The sequence below is a fragment of the Pelodiscus sinensis genome, chromosome 1 (assembly GCF_049634645.1).
Source record: "Pelodiscus sinensis isolate JC-2024 chromosome 1, ASM4963464v1, whole genome shotgun sequence".
NCBI lineage: Eukaryota > Metazoa > Chordata > Testudines > Trionychidae > Pelodiscus > Pelodiscus sinensis.
The window spans coordinates 242,581,222-242,608,030 of NC_134711.1; the positions used below are offsets into that span (position 1 = coordinate 242,581,222).

The 26,809-nt window shown below is 42.2% G+C and overlaps 1 protein-coding gene across 1 annotated transcript in view; it reads left to right on the forward strand.

Annotated features, from left to right (window-relative positions):
* Positions 1-26,809, forward strand: part of NALF1 (NALCN channel auxiliary factor 1) — a 433,683-nt gene that overhangs the window by 398,865 nt on the left and 8,009 nt on the right. The window contains exon 4 of the mRNA XM_075918731.1: positions 11,523-11,694. Coding sequence (XP_075774846.1) covers positions 11,523-11,694 — 172 coding nt within the window. The remainder of the gene's footprint in view (positions 1-11,522; positions 11,695-26,809) is intronic.

The following is a 26,809-nucleotide window of genomic DNA, read 5'->3' on the forward strand; positions in this document are numbered from 1 at the left end:
AGCATTGTCGGTGGTACTTATCTCTGACTATGTCTACACTACAGAGTTTTTCCGAAATACCAAAGGGCCAGGGAACACGTCTGCTCTTCTGATTTTTTTTCAGAAGCGCAGACGTGCTTTTTCTGCATCCCAGTAACCTCGTTTTAAGAGGTTTTAAGGGATGTTCCAAAAAGGGTAGAAGGGCCAAATGTAAGAATAGCCTCTTCTGAAAAAAGAAGTGGAAAAAGCTACACAAATTGCAGTTCGCAATTTGAGTAGCTTTTTCCGGAAGAACAGTGTTGTGTAGACATAGCCTCAGTTATTAGGATATACTTAGGTGAAATGGAGTATAATGTCCATGGACAGGGCATCTGTGAAGCTAATACAGATCTCTCACCACTCTGTCACTATATGAAAATACATTAATGTTGTGCTTTGTTTGAGAGCTAGACTCTGTTCTGAGGTATAAATGTGCAACAGTGTATCAGCTCTGAAAGTCTACTGACATGAGTGATGGTTTTCAGGGAGGGATTTTTTTTTCTTCACAGCTGTGCTATAAACTCTTTAGATGTTAGAAGGCTTCAGGAACTGAGTGTTGATTGTTATTTTGATAATCCAGCTGTTAACATCAGAATATGGGTAATGAAGAAAGTCAAAATATTGGAGCACTTACTCACTTTCTTTTGGAGTATTACACAGAATATCTAGTGTTGTGGTATGCGCAATGATGGAGGGGGAAGGAGGAAGAAAAGATTCATATCTTGAAAATGATGAAGAATTGACAGCAGTAGAGAATGAAACTGATTAGACACTCTAGGGCTTTTCCATTCTGCTCTGCTGATGTATTTCATACAGTGTGACTCAGATGATTCAGTCTCATTGCTAAATCTGTTTTGACAGAAGGCAGATTATTTAGATGTGTGTGTGTGTGTGTGTGTGTGTGTGTGTGTGTGTGTGTGTGTGTGTGAGTGTGCGAGAGAGATATGGTGTGATATGGTGGGTATATGTGCACATATAATTTAATAGTTTGCCACTTATAATTTTGACAATCTGATTGGTTAACTATTGGTCACATAGCCCAAAGTAATCTTTGTATCATTGCCTTGCCAGTCATACCATGCCAAATGCTGTCCATGCAATGGACAACATCATTGATATTTAATATGGACATATTCCAGAGGGTAACCAATGTGAAGAGCAGCTCTATGCCCATCCAACATAATGACCTTCTTTGCCTGCTGACTTGCAAAAGGCACTTAGTTTCTTTGCACCTACTGTGGCTAGGAATTAGTAAGATTTCAGGTGTTTGCTTTGGGTAGATAATCCAGCCAGCGCTCCTAATGTGCCTTATATGCACATGTAGTTTGCCAGTGGTTACCAACCAGTAGATAAGGATCTACCAGAAGATCTTGGAGTCTCTGACAGGTAATCCTGACTGGTTTGGCCAGGAAACTATCAAACAAACACTGGTACTTCAGTTTTCCCTTCACCTATTGTCATGTTGCTCCTGCCCTCTGCCTGGTAGCTGTCCCTTTGGAAGCCTCCTGCTTGATGTGCAGGTTGTGGGTGGGGGAATGGTGGGTGCTGATGCCAGAGTGTCCTTCCTCCCCCCACTCCTCTACCCTATTCTACACAGAGAGAAGGGGATGGAGGGAGCTTGGTAATGCAAATCTCTGTCACTCTCACACACTGTGTGTGTCTGTCATTCTCACAAACACACACTGTCCTTCACTCTCATCTCCCAACCCAACACATATGTGGGAGGTTGTTGTTACTTCTGATACTGCTTGCAGTGTGTTGTTTTTGGTTTTTGACTGTCCCCACCCTGATCCTCCTTCTACACCCAACCTCCTGCCCCCCACATGAGTCCCCCTGCACCCAAACTCCTTTCCAGAGTTTGCACCCTGAAACTCTTCCTGAACCGCAATCCCCCACCATGGGCTAAGTCCGGAACCCCTCCTACACTCCAAACTCCTTGGCTCAGGACCAGAGCCTGAACCCAAAACTCTACCCCAGCCTGGTAAACGTGAGTGATTATGAGGGAGGAAGGAGGATGGAGCGATCAGGGTGAGGCCTCGGAGAAGGGGTGGAGCAGAGGTTGGGTCTCAAAGAAGTGGGGGGAAGGAAATGGGCAGGGGTATTTGGTTTGAGGTACATCTTACATTGCACTTAAATTGAAAAAGTGATCTTGTGTTTAAAAAGGTTGGAGACCACTGGCCTAAAAGGAGCCTTCTCCTAGCAGGAGAAAATGAGTGCCTGTCCAGTTCTAGCACTTATAAAAGGAAATGCTATTTCTCACTTGGTAGGGCTGGTTTTATATCCCAACTATAGCTGGTTGAATTATTCCTTGTTAGACATTAGCTTCTATCTGCTGTTCACGAACAGGCTTACTTCTCTCCCCCTCCCAAATCCACTTGGTATTTGTCATGATTTGACAAGCAAACAAATTTCAGTCCCTGCTTTGTCAATTAATAATTTCTTTAATCATTATCATTAGCTGCTTGTGACGTGATTGGCCACCAAAGTCACAAAGTATGTTTTTCTCTTCCTGACCTCTGACTGAAGCTTTTTTAACAGGAATATGAGATATTGAATAGCTAAAGCAGCTTTTCCATCTGCCTAATAGATGAGAAAATAAGAACGGCCATACTGGATCAGACCAAAGGTCCATCTAGCCCAGTATCCTGTCCACTGACAGTGGCCAGTACCAGACACCCCAGAGGGAGGGAACACAACAGGTAATCCTCACATGAACCCTTTCCTGTCACTTATTTCCAGACAAACAGAGGCTAGGGACACCATGCCTACCCATCCTGGCTAATAGCTTTGATGGACCCAACCTCCATGAATCTATCTAGCCCTTTTTTGAATCCTGTTAAAGTCCTAGTTTTCACCACATCCTCTGGCAAGGAGTTCCACAGGTTGACTGTGTGTTGAGTGATGAAAAACTTTCTTTTTTTGTTTTAAACCTGCTGCCTATTAATTTCATTTGGTGACCCCTAGTTCTTATATTGTGGGAATAAGTAAGTAACTTTTCTTTATTCACTTTTTCTATACCAGTCATGATTTTATAGACCTCTATCATATCCCCTCTTAGTCTCCTCTTTTCTAAGCTGAAAAGTCCAAGTCTTTTTAATCTCTCTTCATAAGGGACCAGTTCCAAACCCCTAATCATTTTAAGATAATATATTTATAACGTAAGAATATTTGTTATGTGCAAGGGGCAAATGAAAGAATGTAATTGGAACATGTAGACTAACATTCTTAGTATAGCTAGTCTGACAAATGCACAGATTATGTTTCATGCTAGCATATAGCGCATATTTAAATTTGTGCCTGTATATCTTGGTATACTTAGCGAATGTCTGTATGGCTACATCTAGACTAAATTCCTTTTTTGGAAAAGGGATATAAACTAGATGTATCGCAATTGCTAATGAATCAGGGATTTAAATCTCCCACGCTTCATTAGCATAAAAATGGCTGCCGCTTTTTTCGGCACGGAGCTTTGTCAGAGAAAAGCGCCAGTCTAGACACTGATCTTTCGAAAAATAAAGCCTTTTCCGAAAGATCCCTTATCCCTTATTTCACACACCCAACAAAGTTAGAAAACTTGCAACTGAGGCAAACAAAACAAACATAATTTCACAGATATGGTATCATAACTAAAATATCTGTAAGCCAAAGGCACTGAGACCATTGAGAAGGAACAGCGAAGTCTAAATCAAACTCACTAAATCAAATGCCGGAACTTCGATCTCCGGTGCAGCAAGTGTAGATGTGCCCTGAGAGACTATATCAGATTTTGGATAGCTAACAGTGAGATCCATGCTCACTGAGAAATCTTCTTCCCCTGACACTGTGACATACAAACCTCTTTCTTGCCTTGTCATTTCTATGGCAAACTTCAGAAGAGAAGCAGGTAAGAGATCAAGGAATGGAAAGAAGAGTGGGAAAGTCCGAATGTATCTCTATGTTTGGAATGTGAGTGAAGTGGCCCTTGCAGCCATTGTGTAGTGGGTAAGTCCTTACTTAACTTGTGATGTTGTGGAAATTGCAGCTGCCACAATATTAGGCTTCCACTGTAATTTTAACAAGAGCCCACCCTTCATGTAAAGGGCTGACAGTGGAAGCCCCAGAAGCCCAAGAGCTGAAAGCAGGCTCCCCTGTTCCCAGCTCTGTGTTCCCCCTCTAAGCCCTGGCCCTGAAGTCCCAGTCCTGGGGTGCAATAATGGAAGCCTCTTTTCTCAGCCTTGGGCTGCTTATGGGTAAACATTGCAGAATAGTCCACAGTAATAGCGGACTATATTCATAAGGTCCATTATTAGTTTTCTACAGTTTTCCATGGCTTGTCCACAATACGGTTGCAGTTTTTTGACAATCATCCCTCAATTCAAATTAGACCTTAGTAACAGGCTATGTCACTAGAAAGTCAGAAATCACATGTACATACTGGAGCCTCTCCAAAAAAAAAGCACTGTCATTCTGTTAAAACAAAGAAAAGAAGGAACAGTTCTGGAGCACAGAAAGGGAAAATATGACTGAGAAGAATGAAGAGGATTCAGAAGGAACTATTTTTCACAAAACTGAACTTTTTCACTGGCTTTCATATTCTGACAGCTACAATATATGTGTGAAGTTCCAGATACTAGCTGTTATTCATAAAGGTAAATTATTTGCCCAAAGTTGAGCGCAAAGAAATATGTATACATATACTAGAAGATTTATCCTACATTGCTCAGGTTCTTAACTCAATTAATTTTGTTTCTCTTTATTTAAATCATTGTTCTGGGGAGGGGTTAAAAATGCGGGGTTCCATATGCAGGCTGCCCTGGGAAAAGAGGACTACCCCCCAGCCCTCTCTCACTGCAGTAGTTTGGGGTCAGTTGAGAAGTGCCTTTTCATGGCTGCTACAACTCTTAACAGGCACAGACAGGGTAGGGATGCATGTCCCCAGTCTGGGACAGGTCCAGGTTGTGCTCCCCAGGCAGAGTGAGGAATGCAGCAAACTATGTACTTCTCCCTTGCTCCCTGATGAAAGGGAATAGCCAACAAAGTTCTTGTGTGAATGGAGGCAGTAGCTGTAGTGCCCCTCTCTAAATGGTGCCTGAAGTGTAGGAGACTTGGGTTTGGGGCAGTTTTAGGTGAGAGGGTGTTGAAGATGCACTCAGCCAACCCCTTTCTTTTTCCTGGTGATTCTGTCCTTTTTATGTTTGGTGTTAATAGAAGCAATCCCATTCCAGGCACATCCCATTTTCCTAGCACAACCCAATCCTTACCTCACTTTCAGTTATGATAAAAGGAAGCTGCATATCTAATTTGGTGGTAAGATAGCTCTTCCCATTTAGGAGAAATTCTTGAACAAGCAGCCAGCCAGACAAACTCACTAGCTTGCTCACAGACAAACAAACTCTCTCAAATATATAGTAGATATGAGCATATTAACCAGTGACCTCACTTGTTAAATGGGTGCTTAAAAGTGGGATTTCCAAACATGACAGTTTCAGTGATACATTCCCTTCAGTGCTCTTGAAAGTACCACCTTAAATGCTTTGCTAACTTGTGTCCCTATTGTTTTGTCTAGTTCCATACAGAGAGATAGTGGCAGATATGGGATAGCTTGCATGAAGTGCCATAATTTTAGATGCTGTTTTCTTTTGACTTTGTTTTGGTTTCGAACAAAAATATCTAGTTGGGAAGAAATAGCAGTGTCCTTTTTTTTTTTTTTTTTTTTTTTTTTGGACAGTGACTGAGCCAGGATAGGCTGAGAGAGAGTTTTCTGCCTTATCTGATGTCTATGAATAAGAATAGTCGTGGCCTTTGTCAATGACATGATAATTTGATGAAGGCACTTTAAGAACTCACCTCTTCTAGATTCTAGTTAAACTCCTCTTTTATCCTACAAGTGGGGTTGCTTAATTTTTTTAACATGTCTATTCGAGGTACATGTGTGTGCTGCCATGCGGATGCACATGTGTGTTTGTTGAATGCTTGAGTCATTCATATTATGTACATATTCACTTGGTTGTAAGTAAATTAACAAAAAGTATCATCTTGGAAAATAGCAGAAAGGATATACAAAAGGATATATTTTAATAGAAAGGAGAAAATACTTTTTTCCAGGAAAATATGGTATCCCACCCTTATACTTTCTCACAGTCTACTGAAAACTAATTCACCATAGCAAGTAATATATCATAGTCTGAATAGATGTGAAATTAGAAGAAGAAAAGGGGGTAGTGTAAAGGTAGAAGCAATGCCTACTTGAAAGGAGGGGGCAGAAAGACAGACAGAGAGGGAATGAAAAAGAAAATCCTCCCCAAAATGATGATCATGAATAATTTATCTCTCTGCTATGAATGAACAAAACTGGAGCTTCATTTACTGTACATGAAAATGTATGATCCTGGTGCATTTTCCACAGCAATCTAATACTTGTATTACACAATTACAGTCCCCCACATACAGTATTCATCCTGTAGCTCAGAAAAAAATAACAACAACCCTGTGGAAAATGTTAGCAATAACAATTATTTTAAAAATACTTTTATTATGTACAATAAAAAGTAAGGGGAACATCTATTATGAATATAAATCTTCGGCTTAGCCACTGACGAGCTAAACAAAAAAAAAAGCCTAACTGCTACCTAAAAATACATCGTTACAACATTGCATACCTGGCACATAAGTCAATATGTATATCATTAATGATTTCACGTGCAACTTCTCATATAACAGCAGAAACCTAAGGGAAGAATCTGTGAATTTCAAAGATTTGGGGCCTTTCAGCAAATAGGCTAGGATTCCTAAAAACCTGAAAGCCAGACAGAATATGAATTTATTGGTGACAGGGATGTATAATTGTATTGGCTGAGGACAAATTATAACAAAATGTATATGTTACAAAAATACTAAGTACAGCACACATATTTCAGCTTCAAAACCAAAACCTTTGATTGGATATTTTTGGAAGCACTACCCATTTGGCCTGTGCATGTGCCTCAAACATCTATGCACCAAGGCTACACGGTGGTGCACAGGCAAACTCGGGAGATTTTTAAACCGCACAGGGGCTAATGCAATCTTCCTGACTGACTTGGCTCCGTGCTGCTCCTGGAAGCATCAAGGTCAAGGGGTGGTCAGAATAAACATCACACGACTATCCAGAATTGGGGATAACACTAAGGCTGTGTCTAGACTTGCAGCTGCTTTTGTGGAAAAACTTGCCAGCTGTCTGAATTTCCACAAGAACACTGACTTCCTACTGTCTGAAATCAGTGCTTCTTGCGGAAATACTATGCTGCTCCTGTTCGGGCAAAAGTCCTTTTGCGCAAAGCTTTTGCACAAAAGGGCCAGTGTAGACAGCTCAGATTTGTTTCGTGCAAAAAAGCCCTGCTCGCGAAAATGACGATTGGGGCTTTTTTTGCGTAAAAGCACATCTAGATTGGCACGGACGCTTTTCCGCAAAAAGTGCTCTGGAACATTACTCTGACCACTTAAATGCCAGTTTAAATAACCCTTTATGTTGTGAGTTTAATAATAGAAACAGTCAGCAAATGTGTGCATCCAGTACTGTAGAACTAGAATCACCAGTTTTGTCCCATTAGATTTTTAAGTGAGCTTCCATATTACTGATTCATACAGGATCATAGAAATGTAAGACTGAAAGAGATCTGAGTAGGGCCAGCCCCCTGCACTAAGGCAGAACTAAGCATTATCTATTATAGACCATCCCTGCCAGGTTTTTGTTTAACCTAATCCTTAAATTCTCTAGAGCTGGGGTTGGGAATCTTTTTGAGTCAGGGCCACCTACCCACAGAAAAATCAGTTGGGGGCTACACAAGAGTGAGAAACAAAAAAATACCCACCCTCTCACCAGCATAGGCTCCCCAATGCTGGGAGGGGGGGAGCCCCAGCCCTCAGGGGTTGGACCCAGGGAAGCTGGGGGCTGCATCCAGCCCCTGGGCCTTAGGTTCCCCACCTCTGCTCTAGGGCATGTCTACACTATGAAATTTCTTTAAAAGAACTTATTTTGAAATAATAACTCCTGAAATAACTATTTTGAAATAACGAGTCCACGCCACAGGGAAGTCTCAAAATTAGTCAGAGGCAGGCTCCCTTCATGTGGATATGCTCTCAGCTTAGAGCCCCAGGAAGCACAGGGGAGTGATTATTTTGAATGATTCTGGGGAGTAGTTATTTCAAAATAGCATAGAGCATCCACATTACCACTATTTCAAAATAACCAGCCCCTTATTTCGAAATAAAAGGGCTTGGTAATGTGGATGCTCCTCTTGTTACTTCGAAATGAGGGACCAGGGCCTTTGTAACCAGGGCCTAAGGATAGAAATTCCACAGCCTCCTTAGATAATCTGTTCCAGTACGTAACTATCCTTGCAGTGAGGAAGTTTTTACTAATGTCTAAGCTAAGTCTCCCTTGCCAAGGTTCCCTTGTAATTTAAGCCTATTACTTCTTGTCCTGTCCTCAGTGCTTAAGAATGATTTTATCAGCCTTTTCTTTATTTCAACCTGTTATGTACTTGAAAACTGTTATCATGTCCCCCCTCAGCCTTCTCGTCTACAGAATAAACAACCATAATATTTCCTTGTAGATCATATTTTTCTTAGACTGTTAATCATTTTTACTGCTCTCCTCTGGACTTTCTCTGATTTGCTCACATCTTTCCTAAGGTGTGGTGCCCAGAACCACACACAGTACTTCAATTGATCACTTATCAGGGCTGAGTCAAATGAAAGAATTACTTCCAATACTTTGATTGCAACACTTCTGCTAATACATCCCAAAATGCTGTTCACTTTTTTTGCAATGATTTTACATCGCTGACTCCTGTAGTCTTTGAGCCACTGTAACCCATAAGTCATTTTCTGCTGTACTCTTTCCTAGGCAGTCATCTCCCATTTTGTATTTGTGCAATTGATTATTCATTCATAATTGTAGTATACTGCATGTGTCCTTATTGAATTTCACCCTGTTTATTTCAGACCATTTCTCCAGTTTGTCAAGACCATATTGAATTCCAATCCTGTCCTCCCAAGCACTTGCAACCACTCCCATATTTATCTCAACTATAAACCTTATCTATTTTCCAAAACATTTAACTACTCCATTTTTCAAATCATTTATTAATATCTTAAACAGAGCTAGATTCAGTCTAGATCACTGAAGGACCCCACTTGGTATGCCCTACCAGCTTGCTTGTGAGTCATTGATAACTTCTTTGAGTACCACCGTCCAAACAAATGTGCACCTCCCCTATTGTAGGTTCATCTAGGTTATACTTCCCAAATTTGCTATTGAGATGGTTAGGTAAGACATCAAAAGATTTACTAAAATCAAGATATAGCATATTGTGGCAACTTTTGCATTTGACTTCTATTTGTAGCCTTTTTACAAGCTCTAATCAAGTGAGGAAGTCACCTGTGATGAATACTACTCTTGAATAATGTTTACATCCTATCACACTTAAATATATACACCACTTTATCAGTTTTTTCTATGCTGCATAATTGATATTTATAAACCAATATAGATTTTTGTACCTAATTCACATAGCTTCTTTCATTTTAGGATTGTTTGTAGTTTATAAATTGTGAGTATGTTGTAATGGGAGGTACGGTATATATTACAAAATGGTAATTGAGGTAGTTGGATTTGATTGGTCAAAATTCACCTTTTGTTGGAACCAGGATTCCTTCTCCAGCTAATAAATTATGATTCACCAAATATTACAAAGAACGTTGTTGTTTTCTTTATGCCAACCGGTTAGATAAATCAAACTATTGAAAGCATGGTGCTGTACATGTTACATATCTAGAGATTCATTTAGGAGAAGAAATATATTTTATTGGAACAACTTCTGTTGGTGAGAGAGATACGTTTCGAGCTTACACAGAGTTTTTCATGACTGAAGAACTGTATAAGCTTGTCTACTTTACCAATAACAGTTGGTCCAATACAAGATATTATTTCACTCATCTTATCTCTCCAATATCATGGGACCAACATTGCTACAACAACACTACTTATATAGAGAATCAGTTGTAATTTCAAACTTTATTTGAGAACAAAAGAGTCCACATATCATCTGGACTTCTGTCATGATAATCATTTATTATGAATCCACTCCATGTAAACAGTTACAAGCGAATTTGTAATAAAAATATTTTTTCCTCACAGTGTAAGGTATAAAAGCTACTACAAAGAGGTTAACATAAACCACAAATTAATTATACTATCTTCAGTTTCTGCATAAAAACTTTGTCATATCTGCTTCTGTTGCAAAAAAATGCTAAAAATGTTTGTGGTTTTGGAACTGCTACCTTCAAAATAATTGTTGAACTTAAAATTTTACTGACACTAATAAAAGCTATAACTGATAACTTGAAATATGCCTTTATTGAATCAAACTCTCTAGCAAATTACTCCTTTGAAGTGCCATCTATTCAATTTTTTCAGTTGTTAAATTTTAGAATCCGTTTTTCTTTTTTTTATTATTATTATTAAAAAAAGATACAGAAAGAAGGAAATTATATGGCTTTTCAGTTTCTGTCAGAAGAACTGTAGTTACTAAATCTTTCAGTTATTTTTCAGTGACTATAGAATGGACATTTTCATTATTCAGAAACATATACTGGGAAACCAGGAAATTGTTGTGGGACATAGGCAGTAGGTGTTTCCCCACAAAAGTTGCTGTGATTGTCAGCAAATACAATTCTTGCATTCCTGCATGGTCACATGTATGAAGTGGCTATATGGCTCACAGGGTCAAGTTTCCATGATTGATAGTGTGGCTTAAAAAAATACTTTCCACAAGACTAAACCAAACAACATCAGTTTGCTTTAAAATAAATTATTTGGCTGCATTGCTTTACTGCTTCAGATGATGAACTCTTTAACGTGTTGGATCTGGATCACATGTAAATGTTCTCCCTGTCTGTTTATAGATTTATCCCCTAGTCTCTGGCTGCTGATGTTCATGCACTTTAATGTGCTCCTTAATGCCGCAGACTGGATTGCAGTTTAATTGAGGGGAAACAGCACCATCTACTGTAACCTGAAGGCTTTGCCCTACATGGCAAATGTATAAAGCGCAAATAGGCCAGAGTATTAAATCTCTTTGAAATTCCTTCTGGTGTTTATTTCCTGTGCCTTTTTCAAACTTAATTCTATATTTCTACAATCACAGTTTGTCTGTAAAGTACAAGACAGCACACATGTATAATGAAAGCGTGCATCACAGAATGGTGGTTCATCTCTACACAAATAAGATTACAGAATAATATTAACCCCATCATGATTGAGTAATGTGTTATGTTTTTAAATCACAGTTACTTTAGATGGCTCAGTTGGGGTTTTCTTGATAGAAGTGGGAAGGAACTTATATGTTGTGGGCTTGTTTTACTCAGGTGATAGTCTCTTAAAATTTGTTTTAGGAATCAGCGTAGGTGTACAGTACAGTATGTGCTTTTAATGACAGTGCAATTGTCATCCATCTATACTTCTGATTCTTCTCTTTTTCCAGACTGTCTACAAAGCCTGGCTCTGTTCCCAGTATTTTGAAGTCACACAGTTTCACTGCAGCAACAGAATTCCTTGCAAGCAATACTGTTTGGAGGTTCAGACAAGGTGTCCATTTATATTACCAGACAATGATGATGTCATCTATGGAGGACTATCAAGTTTCATCTGTACAGGTATGGTGCACATCAGTATGTGTCACTAGTTTTCATTTCAAACTTAGCTTTGAAGAGTGTGGCTAACTACATTTTGTTTCCTCATAGTTTTAACTATGAGCATCTGAAGGAATTCTTCCTCAAACAGTTTCTGAAAATCTCAGTCCCATGTTACGTCTGTAACTTTAAAAAATGGTTTTAGGAGTTGATTTGATACTTTCTATGCCACATTTTCTATAGTTTAACTATGACCAAAGTTTACAAAAGCACATTTCCTATGGAAAACTGTTCTAATAATTTGTTATGCTTAATAATTTAAGAGAGAAGAGGTAATGTCTGTTATGTAATACTAAGATATTGAAGACAGAATAGTGACTTGAACTGTGAGGCTAGTGTCTGCCACATGTGCCTTTCCAGGCACTCTCACAGCTTATGTCTATCACACATTTGTAAACTAATCTGCTAGACATGTCCTTCTCCTAACCTTTAAAGGGACACTGTCAACATAAAATCAAGAGTAATTACACATTTTCTTGTTGGGCAGGGGACAGAGGGTCCAGAAAATTCAACATAATGAAGGAATGTGGAAGATTCCGAAGAGGATATGAGGGCCTATATTTGCAGAAATTTAGGATTCATGGGGAATTCTTCTCCCAAATCCACGGTTCCAGGATCATCCATAATGATCTGTGGGTCTTCCATCCCAGTGTTAGCTGAGCTGTCTCTAGCAGATGTATTGGACATTTGGTGAAAGGGGTAGCTGTGAGGAACAGCACTAACTTTCAATGGGGCTGTTCAGGGAGTCTGGAGAGGAGCACTCCACAGAATTCAGAAGCTCTGACTATGCTGTTGTCTCACCTTCAGAACCACAGCCCTGGTAGATTTGAATAAAGGGGCTTCAGTGGGCAATGGTGGAGAGAATGCCATACAACTACTATTTCCTTGTGCTGATCTCCCCAGTCTGGCTTTCCTACACTCCTGTTACTTAGCAAGTATTGTTCCCTCTAATATTTTTAATGAGAAAATATTACCTGTTTATTTAGCTTGGTTGTTAAAATAATGTATGTCTTGCTTTCACTCATTTTTTGACAAAGAAACTCACTACCGAAATGTCCCAAACATTCAGATAATCAGAGGGTTAAAACATCAGAGAATGCTAAGTTCTTCAGTCCCAGAATGCAGAAGTTACTTCCCTCAAGCTGTTCTTGATTGCTGGTCAGCAGGGATGCCAACTATCACTAAAGTCACAGGCAGTCCAAAAAAAATTGGACCTGTCCATAAAACCCATAAAAAACACTTACATATCAGTAAAAAAAAATCCCAAAACACTGAGCTTTGCAGTGGACCTGAAGAGTCCCTCCCTCTTGATCCTGGGGTGAGCGCCACAACACAGGTCAGCCCTAGGGCAGCTACACTTCTCAGGGGAGGAGGGGCAGAGGGAAATTTTTCATAGGGGAAGCAACTAGGCAAGGGACTCGTCAACTCTCTGACAAGCTTTTGCTTATTGGAGAGTTGACTAGTCACTTACAGTCCTACTGAGCATCCAAATTATAATTTAAAGTCAGTGGAAGATGCACGTGCTCATGACCTATAAAAGTCAGGTTCTAGGTATCTAACATTGGGCCCTCAGATATTGGCACGCCCTAAATTAGAAGCTGTCCAATAATGTGATCCTACCTAACTCGTCTTGGGTCACATGATGACTCAGCAGAATAGTCAAGAATTGAATCAGAGGGTGTGTCTAGACTACAGGGTTTTGTCGACAAAAGTGGACTTTTGTCGACAAAACTAAACCTGCATCTACACTGCCACTGAGTTTTGTCGACATAACGTCGACAGAACTCAGCAGTTTTGTCGACGCTGGTAAACCTCATTTTACGAGGAATAACGCCTTTTGTTGACAGAGTTCTGTTGACAGAAGGCGTTATTGCATCTAAACTGTCCTTTGCGTCTACACTGCCATGTCAACAAAGCAACTTGCTTTGTCGACAGAACTGAATGTTGTCTAGATGCTCTTTGTCGACAGACAAAACTTCTGTCGTCAAAAGCCTGTAGTCTAGACGTAACCAGAGAGTCCTGTTTCCTAAAATGCTACTAGGGCACTTTACATTTCCACTGTTCGTCTGATTTGTAAAATTGGAGAGGCAGATAATAGTACAGGTTGAACCTCTAGTCCAGCACTCTCTGGTCCCTCAACATCCATGATCCAGCATGATTTGAGTTAGCCAGATGTCCAGTCATCATGGGGGTGGCTGAGTTTCCCCTGGTCCAATAAAGTTGATTGTGTGCTGGCTCTCAGTGTTCTGTGCTGTTATTTATTTCTACTTTACCCCTAAATGTCTTAGAGCCCAGGAACCAGTGTAAGTGTTGGTAATGTTGCTAGACAATATTGCCCTCCTGTGGTTCAGCAAATTCTCCAGTTCAGCACCAGTCAGTACCCGAGGGTGCCAGACTAGAGAGGTTCAACCTGTATTTATGAGGACTTTTCTGGTATACCTTATTATTTTTGTGGATTTTAATACTAAATTGTTTGCTAACCTCTAGCAAAGTGATTAGTTTTGTCCCCATAGAATCCAGAAATTCCTATTCCATAGGAAAAAGATGATGGAATGGAGTGTAAGTAGAACTGCAGGTTCATAGCCATTAACAAAGGAGGATAGTAACACTCTCATACTTTCAATGCATCTTACAAATAGGGACCCTTCCAACATGTGTTAGATATAGTTTAATAGGGTATGTCTACACTACAAAGTTAATTCGAACTAACGGATGTTAGTTCGAATTAACTTTGATAGGGGCTACACTAGCGCTCCGCTAGTTTGAACTTAATTCGAACTAGCGGAGCGCTTAGTTCGAACTAGGTAAACCTCACTCCACAAGGACTAAGCCTAGTTCGAACTTACTAGTTCAAATTAAGGGCTGTGTAGCCCCTTAATTCGAACTAGTGGGAGGCTAGCCCTCCCCAGCTTTCCCTGGTGGCCACTCGGGGCACCACCAGGGAAACTCGTATGCCCTCCTCCTGGCCCCGGAGCCCTTAAAGGAGCTCCGTGCCAGGTGCAAGCCTGCCAGCACCCAGCCAGCAGACCCTGCACCTGGCACGGCTCGAGCCAGCCATCCGATGCCCCCCAGCCCTCTGCCTCTTCCCGGGACCAGGCTGGCAGCTCCCAGGAGCTTGCCCAGGACCGCAAGAGGCAGGCACCCACCTGGTTTAGTGCGGACATCGTGGACCTCGTCCACGACCTCTGCACTAGGCACAGGAAAGTGTCCATCAAGAGCAGGAGAGCTGCCAGCCTGGCCACCCAGGAGCAGGTTTGCATGAAAATCAAGGTGGTCCACTGAGACCCCCGACCCTGAGGCCTGAGCTTAGAATGGCCGTACTGGGTCAGACCAAAGCTCCATCTACTCCAGTAGCCTGTCTGCCGACAGCAGCCAACCCTAGGGACCCTAGAGGGGATAGACCAAAGACAGTGACCAAGCCATTTGTCTCATGCCATCCCTCTCCAGCCTTCCACAAACTTTGGGCAGGGACACCATTCCTACCCTCTGGCTAATAGCACTCCATGGACCCAACCCTCCATGAATTGATCTAACTTCTCTTTAAACTCTGTTCTAGTTCTAGCCTTCACAGCCTCCTGCAGCAAGGAGTTCCACAGGTTGACTATTTGCTTTGTGAAGAAGAACTTTCTGTTACTAGTTTGAAGCCTGCTACCCATTCCTTTCCTTTGGTGTCCTCTAGTCCTTCTATTATGGGAACTAATGGAGAACTTTTCTTTATGCACCCTCTCCACACCACTCATACTTTTAGAGACCTCTATCATATCCTCCCTCCGTCTCCTCTTCTCTAAGCTGAAAAGTCCCAGTCTCTTTAGCCTCTCTTCATATGGGACCTGTTCCAAACCCCTAATCATTTTAGTTGCCCTCCCCTCTCCCAGCCTCTCTCTTCCCCTCTCCCACCTCCTTTTCCCAGTCTCCCCCAGTTTTGTTCAATAAAGAGAGATTCTATTTTTGAACACACGTGTCCTTTATTTTGTACATCAAGAAGAGGGGCTAGGGAGGGGTAAGTGGAAGGAGGTGACGGAGGAATGGGGTATGAGCCCCCGATGGGGAGGACTGGGCTGGCTCTGCGGGCTGCTCGGGGTGGAAGTTCTCCTGCAGCCCCCCGATTGTCCCCTCCCCCCCGGATGGCAGCCTGCGGCAAGTGCAGCCGGTCTGATGGCCGAGTGCTGTGATGTGCCGAGTGTGGGCACTCAGGGCACTCCAAGCCAGGACTGCTTTGCAAGCGGGGCACCCCTGAGAACTGTCTGTCCGGGGTGGGGGTCGGGTCCCTTTAAGCACAGCCCTCAGCTAGCCTGAGACAGCATCTCCACGCTCTAAGTCCTACTCTGATGCCCTGCCGGCACTGCTTCCGGCCATCCTTAACCTCGGTTCAGGGTCCACTCAATGTGGACATGCTAGTTCGAATTAGCAAAACGCTAATTCAAACTAGTTTTTAGGTCTAGATGTGCTAATTCGAATTAGCTTAGTTCGAATTAACTAATTCGAACTAAGTTAGTTCGAATTAGCACTGTAGTGTAGACATACCCATAAGGATTATTTCTCTCAGATTAAGAAGGGGGAAGCCAGCAGAAAGAGACTTTACTTACAATATTGGTTTATATTTTGAAAGTGCTTATGCATAACACTGACCTCTCTTGTCTTTACAAAAAGTCCATCTATGCACAAGAATAAAGCTCCAGTGTACAAAGATGTGCCCCATCCTGCCAATCCACTGCCCAAGAACAAGTTAGAAACAAATATCTATCTGCTCATTTGTTCATCATAAATGCCCTTGGTTTGACTCCTTCCCAAGCCAGTCTAAAATACACTGCCATTAAAAAGCTCTCTTAAGGTCAGGGCAAATGGGCTCTGACACACTAGAGCAAGGGAGGGAGGAAGTCTTATGATCAAGAATTTCTTAGGGACTGTGCTCTGCAAGAAGCCCCTGCTCTTTCAAACCAATGCACTGTTAGCTTGAACAACTTTGCTAAGAATAACTGTGACAGTGTTCTGCAGGGAAAATGTCTGCAAATTCTCTTGCAAGGTTTTGACTTTTACTTTTCTAGAGGTCCAGCAGCAACTGAAACTAATTGTGCTTGTAGGAGTTTTTGGAGATTTGCTTGCCCATCTGTGGGGCAGGACTTTGTCTGTGGAGCTGGTTGAATTATTCCAAAGCTGGTTGAATTATTCCAAAGCTTGAGAGAAAAGAAGAAAAGAATCCCTGTGTTTAAGGGGTGACCTTCGCTCTGAGAAATTACAGCCCCTCGAGGCCCTGCTTTTCTTTAATGAGGTTTCAGGAGCAATAGTTTCACAATCAAGGTCTCTGTTCTTCCTCTCCATGGTAACAGACTGTTTTCTCCAGGTTCTACTACAGATTTAGGGCAAATGGAAAGATGGACTGATTGACTCCTACGGGAAGATATTTCATTGTATTATTGCAGAAGTCAAGAAAGCTGGAAAGGTGTATTAGTAGTTTCTGTTTTTATTTGATATTGAATGCAGCACATAGACTACAATGAAAATATGGATGTTACATGCTGCTTTCTAACTGTGCCTAGATAAGAAGGTACAGAGGGCTTTTTCACTCAAAATACTGTCAACTGTGGCTGCTATACAAGGCTTTTAACCATTACTATCCTTTTGTATCCATAGATTGTGACTTTTTGATAGGGCAGGAGAGACACCTAGTGGGGATAAGGTGACATCTCAACATCTTAAAAAAAAAGCTTGGTGGCTTACAGAGCTGAAACAGGATGGAATAAATATTATTTATTTCGGTGTGAGATGTACAGATACTAAATCTGCCTGAAAAGCAACATTGTGAATTAACTCTAATGTAGGCATTCCTCTTACTTTTTTGGAGCATGATGTTCCAGTGAGAAAACCACTGGGGAATTAAGAACCTTGGAAGTGGCAGATGGGAAGAAAACAGGCTATAGCAATTCTTACCCATAACACTTTTTGAATCATTCTATTTCTAGAACATCTGGCTATATTGAAACTGTTTCTTTCTGTTCTTAAAATGAGTGGTTTCATTTTGGGTTATAAAATTGGGTGGTGCTGAAGCTGAGCATGGGCCACATGGAGCCATCTATTTTCCCACCACCATACCAAATGAAGATGCCCCAGGTAAGCACCCTAAAACCCAGTCCAACTCTTTTCCCAGCCCTGATCCCCCTCCCACATTGTAACTTCCTCCCAGACCCTGCACCCCAACCCTGAGCCCCAGCCCTAGGATCACCCCAGCTTCCTAAGTCCCTCCCAGACCTCGTTCCCCCACCCCAACTTTCTTCTCTGACCCTGCTTCTGCACTCCAAACCTCTTAGTCTGGAGTCTCCTCCTCCACCTCAAACACTTCATCTCCAGCCCCACTCCGGAACCTGCACCCCCAGTTGGAGCCCTCACCTCCTCTACCACCCAACCTCCCGCCTCAATGAGCAGCCCCCCTCCTGCACACTGAACATCTCATTTTTCACCCTACCCCGAATAGCCCTAGGCCCCAAGAGGAGTTAATCCCACCCTGCCTGCAGACCTGATCCAGACATCTTCTGGGTCTCTGGTCTCCTCGGGTTGTACTATTCCCTGGGGTTCCAATCTCCAAGTGGCGAACCTCTGGTATCTGAGCACCTGGTTATGTGTCAGTGAGCCTGTGTTTTAGGGCTTCTGAGGTGGAGTCCATAGCATGCATTTTTCATGTCCAGCAGCTAGCCCTGAGTGAACTGCACTGCTCATGGGTGCTATATCTTGGCTTGCCCAGTAGGAATGTGAGGACATGGCTGCCTCAGCCCTCAGTGAGGAGTTAATCCTTCCCCATCTCAGACAGCCTCTTCCAATAGCAGAGAAGTTCCCTGAAAATTATGCCATTATGTGTGTGTGTGTGTTTAAATTTATGCTCCCCTATTTCACTTTGATGTGAATAGCAATCTAACTGTGCTTTACTGAGAAACTTTTGGTCTCACTTAGGTTAGCATGGGTGCATACTTGGGACCATCCAAATTTTGTATCCTTTTGGAGGAGAATAAATGAAATGATAAATGGAAAGTTTCAGGGGGTAGTTGTGTTAATCTGTAACTGAAAAAAAACATTAAAAAAAACAAAAAATATTCTTACAGCACCATAGAGACTAACAAAACATGTAGATGGTATCATGAGTTTTTGTGGGCACAACTCACTTCTTCAGATGAATGGAGATAAATTTGAGTTCAATCTGATTTATGATGATCATGGCACATATGAGTAGAAATGACATACATGATATAACTTCTTACTTCAGAAATGTGTTATGCTAAATGGAAGGTTTGTCTTCTGCCTTCATCTCCCTGTCTTCTTCTGTTTTGCCACTTCCCTATTCATGGTGAGTGATTTTATAGCCTTTTTCTAAAACTATTGATTATACACCTGATTATCATGCAAATTGGTCGAAGGTCTGTTGAGTTTTTGGTCTATGTGTTGAGTTTTTGGCCTCTCCTTTGGCTGTCTTCCATCCATAAGTTATTGCAAGAGCTATCCTATTAATATAGCTCTCCAATCTCCAATGGGATGGCCTATGCCCACACAGCCTAACTTCTCTCAACTTGTATTCAACTGAAGCAACTCAAATTAGGTCACTTACAACTTCATGTCATTTCCCATTATGGAGGCTGTGTCTAGACTACATGCCTCTGTCAGCAGAGGCATATAGATTAGACAGATCAGCAAAGGCAAATGAAGCCGCGATTTAAATGATCGCGGCTTCATTTACATTTACATGGCTGCCGCACTGAGCCGACAAACAGCTGATCAGCTGTTTGTCGGCTCGCCGCTAGTCTGGACGTTCCCCCTGTCGACATCAAAACCCTTTGTCGGCAGCCCCGTTATTCCTCGTGGAATGAGGTTTACCGGGGCTGCCGACAAAGGGCTTTGATGTCAACAGGGGGAATGTCCAGACTAGCGGCGAGCCGACAAACAGCTAATCAGCTGTTTGTCGGCTCAGCGCGGCAGCCATGTAAATGTAAATGAAGCCGCGATCATTTAAATCACGGCTTCATTTACCTTTGCTGAACAAACAAATCTACATGCCTCTGCCGACAGAGGCATGTAGTGTAGACGTACCCGGAGTGTCCAACCATTTGACCAACTAAGCATCTTCACTGCCACAGTGAATAGCATATTTACTTCCTTTCTGGCCAAGACTCTGTTCCATACAGTAAGATGGGTCAAATTACAGTTTTATACATACATTTTTTCTTGTACCTTTATTGGTATTTTTTGTCACAGAGGAGTGGGGTCAGCTTGCACCATTTACACCAAACAGCTTTAGTATCATGTCAGGAGGGCACCATCACCAAGCTCCTATTGATCTCAAGTATTTAAATTATTTCAGTCTTCTAAGTTTTCTGTGTATGGTATCCTTTAAAGTGAGTCCCCAGATGATAGCTTCAGATTTACCAATTGTCATTCTAACTCCAGCCCATGCTGCATTGTTTCAAAGCTGGCTTTAAGGGTCTCAGAATCTTCTGCACACATCATGAAGATATCAGCAAACAGTATATTCCAAGGCAGCTCCCTTCATATATTTTCACTTATCACACCTCAAAATCCTGCAAACAGAGAGGGGATGAATTCCTGCTCTCTAATGCAGGCCAACATGTAATAGAAATTCTGGACAGTACTCCCATTTAGTTTTGGCTGCTGTAGTCACTCTATTGTATATATCCTGGATAAAACTGACTTGGTCTTCTAGCACATCTCTCAGTCACAAACTACATCAAACAAGTCCTCTTGGTACATGATACGACATAAGAAGGTATAAGAAGGTCCATACTAGGTCAGACCAAAGGTCCATCTAGCCCAGTATCCTGTCTTTCAAAAGTGGCCATTCCAGGCTCTGACAAACAGGTATGAGTGTCCAAATCATATCTTCATTCCACTAAGTTTCTGTGATGTCTATTACATCAATATCCTCATTCAATATGAAGCACTCTGGTTCACCCATCTTATTGTTTAGATTTCTAATGTTTGTATATTGTATAAAAGTACTTTAAAAACTTGACACTATTTAGCTGTCTACCATTACATAATGTGATTGAAAGGCACTCGTTTTCATCTGTTTCTCATCAGCAGGGCTCAACAAATAATGTAATCTACTCACCCGGGGTGAGTAGATTACAACCCGGAAGAGCCGGCGCAGAGCGATCTGTGCATGCGCAAAACGATCTGTGCATGCGCAGAATGCAGAACCATGCAAAACCGCGCAGCTGGCGAGTGGGGCTCGCTGCCACTTGGTGAGCCCTGTTCATCAGATTGCACCCATATCTTATCATCTTCCATCCTCTCCTCTTCACTAGGACATATAGAATCACTCCTCTAAGAGATGTCTCTGTCTGATCCATGTGCTCCTCCATGCATGTCAGCTTTCCCCCCAGCCATTAGTTTAAAAACTGCTTTACAACCTTTTAATGTTAAGTGCCAACAATCTGGTTCCATTTTGGTTTAGATGGAGCTCGTACTTCCTGTGTAGGCTCTTCCTTTCCCAAAAGTTTCCCCTATTTCTAATAAATCTAAACCCCTCTTTCCTACATCGTTGTCTCATCCATGCATTGAGACCTTGAAATTCTGCCTGTTTACCTAGCCCTGCACATAGAACTGGAAGCATTTGAGAAAAGGCTTCCATTGATGCCCTGGATTTTAATCTCTTTCCTAACAGCCTACATTTGGCCTCCAGGACCTCTCTCCTATCCTTCCCTATGTCATTGGTACCTATATGTACCATGACCTCCAGCTCCTCCCCAGCACTGCACATATGTGTATCTAGATGTCTCAAGAGAATTGCAAGAACATAAGAACATAAGAACGGCCAGACTGGGTCAGACCAAAGGTCCATCCAGCCCAGTATCCTGTCTGCTGACAGTGGCCAGTGCCCTTGTACCAGGCAGGCAAGTCATCGTATGGTTCTCTTAGTCATCAAAATGTCAGGCATCTATGTTTCTAATGACTGAATCCCCCAATAATAACACCTGTCTTTTCCTAATGAGTAGAGTTCCCTCCCCCAGTGAAGTATCCTCAGTGTGAGAGGATACCACAGCAGCATCTGGAAGTAGGGTCCCAACTATGGGATCATTTCCCTCCATTCCAGTTCAATGTTCTCCTTCCCTGAGCTTTTCACCCTTCTCAACAGCACAGAGTCAGTCTGACTGGGGGTAGTCATTCTACTTTCTCCTAGAAAGTCTGATCTATGTACTTTTCCACCTCCCTTCACCACCCTGGACTCCAAATCCTGTACACGGTCTTTGAGCTTCTACAGCTCCTTGCACCGAGATTACCCATAACCCACCTGTCCACAGGGTAGGTAATCATACATGCTACTTTGGGTGCAATAAACTGAATAGCCCCCAGTAAGTTGCTAGTCTTCTGCCTGAATGTTCTTTGTACTCCTAGAGCTAATTCCTTTCTTTATATGTTTTTTTTAAAAAACCAGGTGAGTTTGGTTTTAGTTTAATTTAAAGAAGTTTAAAGAATGTTAAGTGTATCTTGCTCCCTCCAACTCCCCCTTTAAACTCCCTCATCAAGTTCTGATAGCGGCTCCTGTTTGTTAGCTCCTCTGGGCAGGTGCAGATGACCATTTTGCGGGGCCCAGGGCAGCACAATTTCGCGGGGCCCCCTTTGCCACGGCACATGCGCGGTGGCACCATAGCGCATGCACGGGGCTTCTTGAAGTGCAGGGCCCAGGGCGGCCACCCCGTTCTCCTTGCCCTATATCCACCCCGGCCTCTGAGCACTTATGAGTGGGCTTTCTTGGTCTTCCTGAGTGGCCCAGTCCCCTGGTTAAGGCTTGCTGTGTGTGAAAAGGATTAGGTTTCAAAGCTTTTTAAGAAGTTCTCAATCTTGCCTAGCAGGCTGAAAGCCTCAGCACACAGTCCTCCAAACAAGTTCAGCACACAGTATCTTTCAGGCAAGCAGCAAGCACACCCCTAACACAAACACACGCTACAGATAACCACTTACCCCAAGGGTCATGTAATCACTCCTCCTTCACTTGGACAACTCCCTCACCAAACCCCTCTGTTAGCTGCTCCTGTACACTTTTTCCACATCCTCAAAGACTATGCCCAGTTGCCATTACCTTTCGCTGAACTTCTCCATGAACATTCATAATGCAAACATGTCATCTTGCTTCTTCTTGTCATGAATTCATACTGGCACTTCCAAATGTAAATCATTCAGCTCAGATACTTTTCAATAATCTTCTCCCCTACTTTGATAGCATGGAATGTCAGTTTAACTGGGCAATAATTAGAACACAGAATAATTTTTCCTTTTTGTTAAAAAATAGACACTAGGAAGCTTTTACACTAAGAATGGAGAACCCATGGCCTGTGAGCTGGATCCATCATCCAACTTGCCTTGATCTGGCTCACGGTGAGGCCCGGAGGTTCCTCAGACAATGCAATGAGAGGCACTGCTGCCCAGCCCTGAAGCGAGTCTCCAAGTCTTGGGGGCCCCCTGTATGGCTGGAGTGTGAACACCAGGTCCCCACTACAGGGGGGAAGGAGAAGGGAGCTGACACTTAAGTCCATGCATGGCTGGCTCTGCCTAGTATGGTGGGGAGGAAGCTGTGAGTGCTGCCATTCTCCCTCCAGCTGTGGGAGTGGCAGTGCAGGGAAGCTAGCACAGAGAAGCTCTGTCCCTACGCTTGCCTCCAGTCTCCACATCCATGACTCCCCTTGGTTGGGAATCGTGGCCAATGAGATTGGTGGGGAGTGGTGCCTGCAAGTGCAAGCCTCCCCACCAAACAGGAACTGTGCCAGATTAGGGTCCCAATCTTCTGCTGCCTTTTGCCCCTCTAAGATCCTGCACCCCCCTCCCAGCCTGCTTCTGCACCTTACCTCCCACCCAGACTCTGCATCCCTTGCCCTCAGCCTGCTCATGCATCCTACCTCCCACCAAGACTCTACACTTTCACCATCAACCCTCTCCTGAACCCCCACCTCCTACAAACCTCACACTCTCACCCAAGCCCACTCCATGGCAGTTCACTCACATAGCTCCAAACTTCCAGGCAGTGGTTTCACATTCTAACAGGCTAGGCTGTTGCACCTTACCTGGGGGGAGTGCCCTAGCCCTTTAGGGTACGTGTGACTTACCTGCGGAGAGTGTCGAATTTTAGCATGCATGCCAGTTCAGAGGATTCCCTTTCAAGTGCAGATTTGAATGTCTTCTGAAGTAAGATGCAGGTGAGTAGGTCATTGAGACAGTGTCCTTTCTGGTTGAAATGGCAAGCAACTGTTTTTTCTTTGTGATCCTGTCTAATGTCTGTTTTGTGGGCATTGATTCTTTGGCGAAGTGTCTGAGATGTTTGTCCAATGTACATAGCAGACGGACACTTTCGGCACATGCTAGCATAGATTATATTTCTGGAGGCGCAGGAATATGTATTCTTGATCTTATAACTCACTTGGTTAGGCCCAATAATGGTGTCAGCAGAGTGAATATGTGGACAAAGCTGGCAACGGGGTTTGTTGCAAGGGAAAGTACCAGGGTTGGTATTAGTGTGGTATGTCCTGTGTCCGCACTTGAAAGGGAATCCTCTGAACTGGCATTCATGCTAAAATTCGACACTCTCCGCAGGGGGCTGAACAAAGACCCCAGCTATCTTACCCATTACAAAGATAGCTTCCCCAATTATCACCTCTAATACTATTAACTCACAGACATCTACCCTTCCCCACCTCTAATATCATTAACTCACAGGCATTCACATTCCTTCCCCCCCCCCCCCCCCCGCATCCCTCTTCTGTTCTGAAATGTGATTTGTCCTTTTCATATGTGTTCATTTTTTTTGTATCCTTTGGTATATATGGCTGTGACTATTTTCTTCCACTATTTGATCTGAGGAAGTGGGTCTGGCCCACGAAAGCTCATCATCTAATAAACCATCTTGTTAGTCTTTAAAGTGCTACATAGTCCTGTATTTTGTTTCAGCTACACCAGACTAACACGGCTACATTTCTATCACTAGTTTGCTAAATAGTTTATTTCTCTTTAATATAATTTTCTACAAAGTCCTGAAATTGGGGGAGATTCCTCTTGGGAAGTACCATTACATAGTGGCTACGTCTAGATTGCATCCCTTTTCCGTTTTCGATTCTCATTTTAAGAGGGATAAGGGATCTTTCGGAAAAGGCTTTATTTTCCGAAAGATCCGCGTCTAGACTGGCACTTTTTTCTGACAAAGCTCCGAGTTGAAAAAAAGCGGCAGCCATTTTTATGCTAATGAAGTGGGGGAGATTTAAATCCCCACTTCATTAGCAATTGCGATACATCTAATTTGCATCCCTTTTACAAAAAAGGGATGCAATCTAGACGTAGGCAGTAAGTTTAATATTTCTGGTTGTAAAGTCACTCTTCTAGAATCGTAGTGAGTTATGGTGTGGGCCCCTGTGATGTCCAGAATCAGCAAAGCAATATTACAGTATATAAACTGTTAGATAATTAGCTGCTTACATATATATCATATTTACCCTTTCTATATTACACTCAACAATGCTAAATATCTTTCACCAATGATTGTGTTCAGTAGAGGCAAGTGGGAAAAAAATAATCCCATCGCCTGATATGGGTTAGAAACAGGCTGTGTATTTTTGCTCCTCTTTCTCTCAGCTTGAGACACACCAGCAAAAAGGAAGTAAAAGTAGTATATTGCATAGGTTTTGGGGACAGATCTTTGGGTGATATGAATCTCTGTAACTCCATTGGCTTCAGTGATGTAACATTGTTTTACACCATCAAAGACACAGGCCTTACAATTTTTTGTATAAGAATGGTGTAAATATTGCATAGAATCACAGTGTGATCATTTCTTTCTACCAGCACACACACACACACACAAATGCCCCAGAGACAACTGCCTGAAACAGCCTGTCAGACTCCATCATGCCTTGGAAACAAACAGACAAAACTTCATCAACCTTGTAGTTTGAATGGAACCTTGAAAGGACACTAGTTGTTAAAACAGCAAAACAACTTCTTCACTTGTTTAAAAATAATCTGTCTTAAGAAAGGCTATCTTGTTCATTTAAAAAAGAAAAGATTTGTTTTCATCTCATTTTATTACATTTTGTATAGTTCGTATTGTAAAATGTCTATCTGGACAGAAGCATTAGTGTACGACAAACACAGCACTTTGGAAATGTAGAAGACCATCTGGATAAGATCAAGAAAAGTTGACTTCCAGACCAAATTTAAGCAAGCACTTAAAATCTTTCTCATTCCCTCCCCTTCCATTTTTAGAAAATGCTAAAATAGCCATCACCAGGCTAAAAAGATAAAGGCATATATGCTAGATATCTAATCCTAATTCTTGTGATGTGTTATCCGAGCCATACATTGCACATACGTCTGTTTATGTGGGCCAGTACTCTTGATAGGACAGTTACTATCCACAGAAGCTTAATTTAAATACAGTTCATGTGTCATCCCACAATGACACTCTAAGGTTGGACTTTTGTCGACAAAACTATACCTGCGTCAACACTACTGCTGAGTTCTGTCGCCATAACGTTAACAGAATTCAGCAGTTTTGTCGACAAAACTATACCTGCGTCTACACTACCGCTGAGTTCTGCCGACATAATGTCGACAGAACTCAGCAGTTTTGTCGACGCTGGTAAATCTCATTTTACGAGGCATAACACCTTCTGTCGACAGAGTTCTGTCAACAGAAGGTGTTATTGCCTGTAGGGTTGCTTCTATACTACAGGGTTTTGTCGACAAAGCAGCTTGCTTTGTCGACAGAACTGAATGTGTCTAGACGCTCTATGTCGACAGAAGTTTTGTCAACAGTATCTGTCGACAAAACTTCCGTCGACAAAACCCTGTAGTCTAAATGTACACTTAGGTAGAAGTTGATTTAGAGGCAATGTGGGAAAGGACTGTCAAAGTCCAAACTGTTTCTTTGTTGCTGTAGTGTATTAGTTGCTGTTTTAATTTTTTTTCCTGACTCTTTTCTATATATTCTTGAATCTGTTACTTTTTCACAAGGATTGTGCAACCCTTTCTCATAGCAGTGAGCATTTCTGTGAATAATTCCCCTGCGATCATAGTACTTGTATGCGTGGATGTT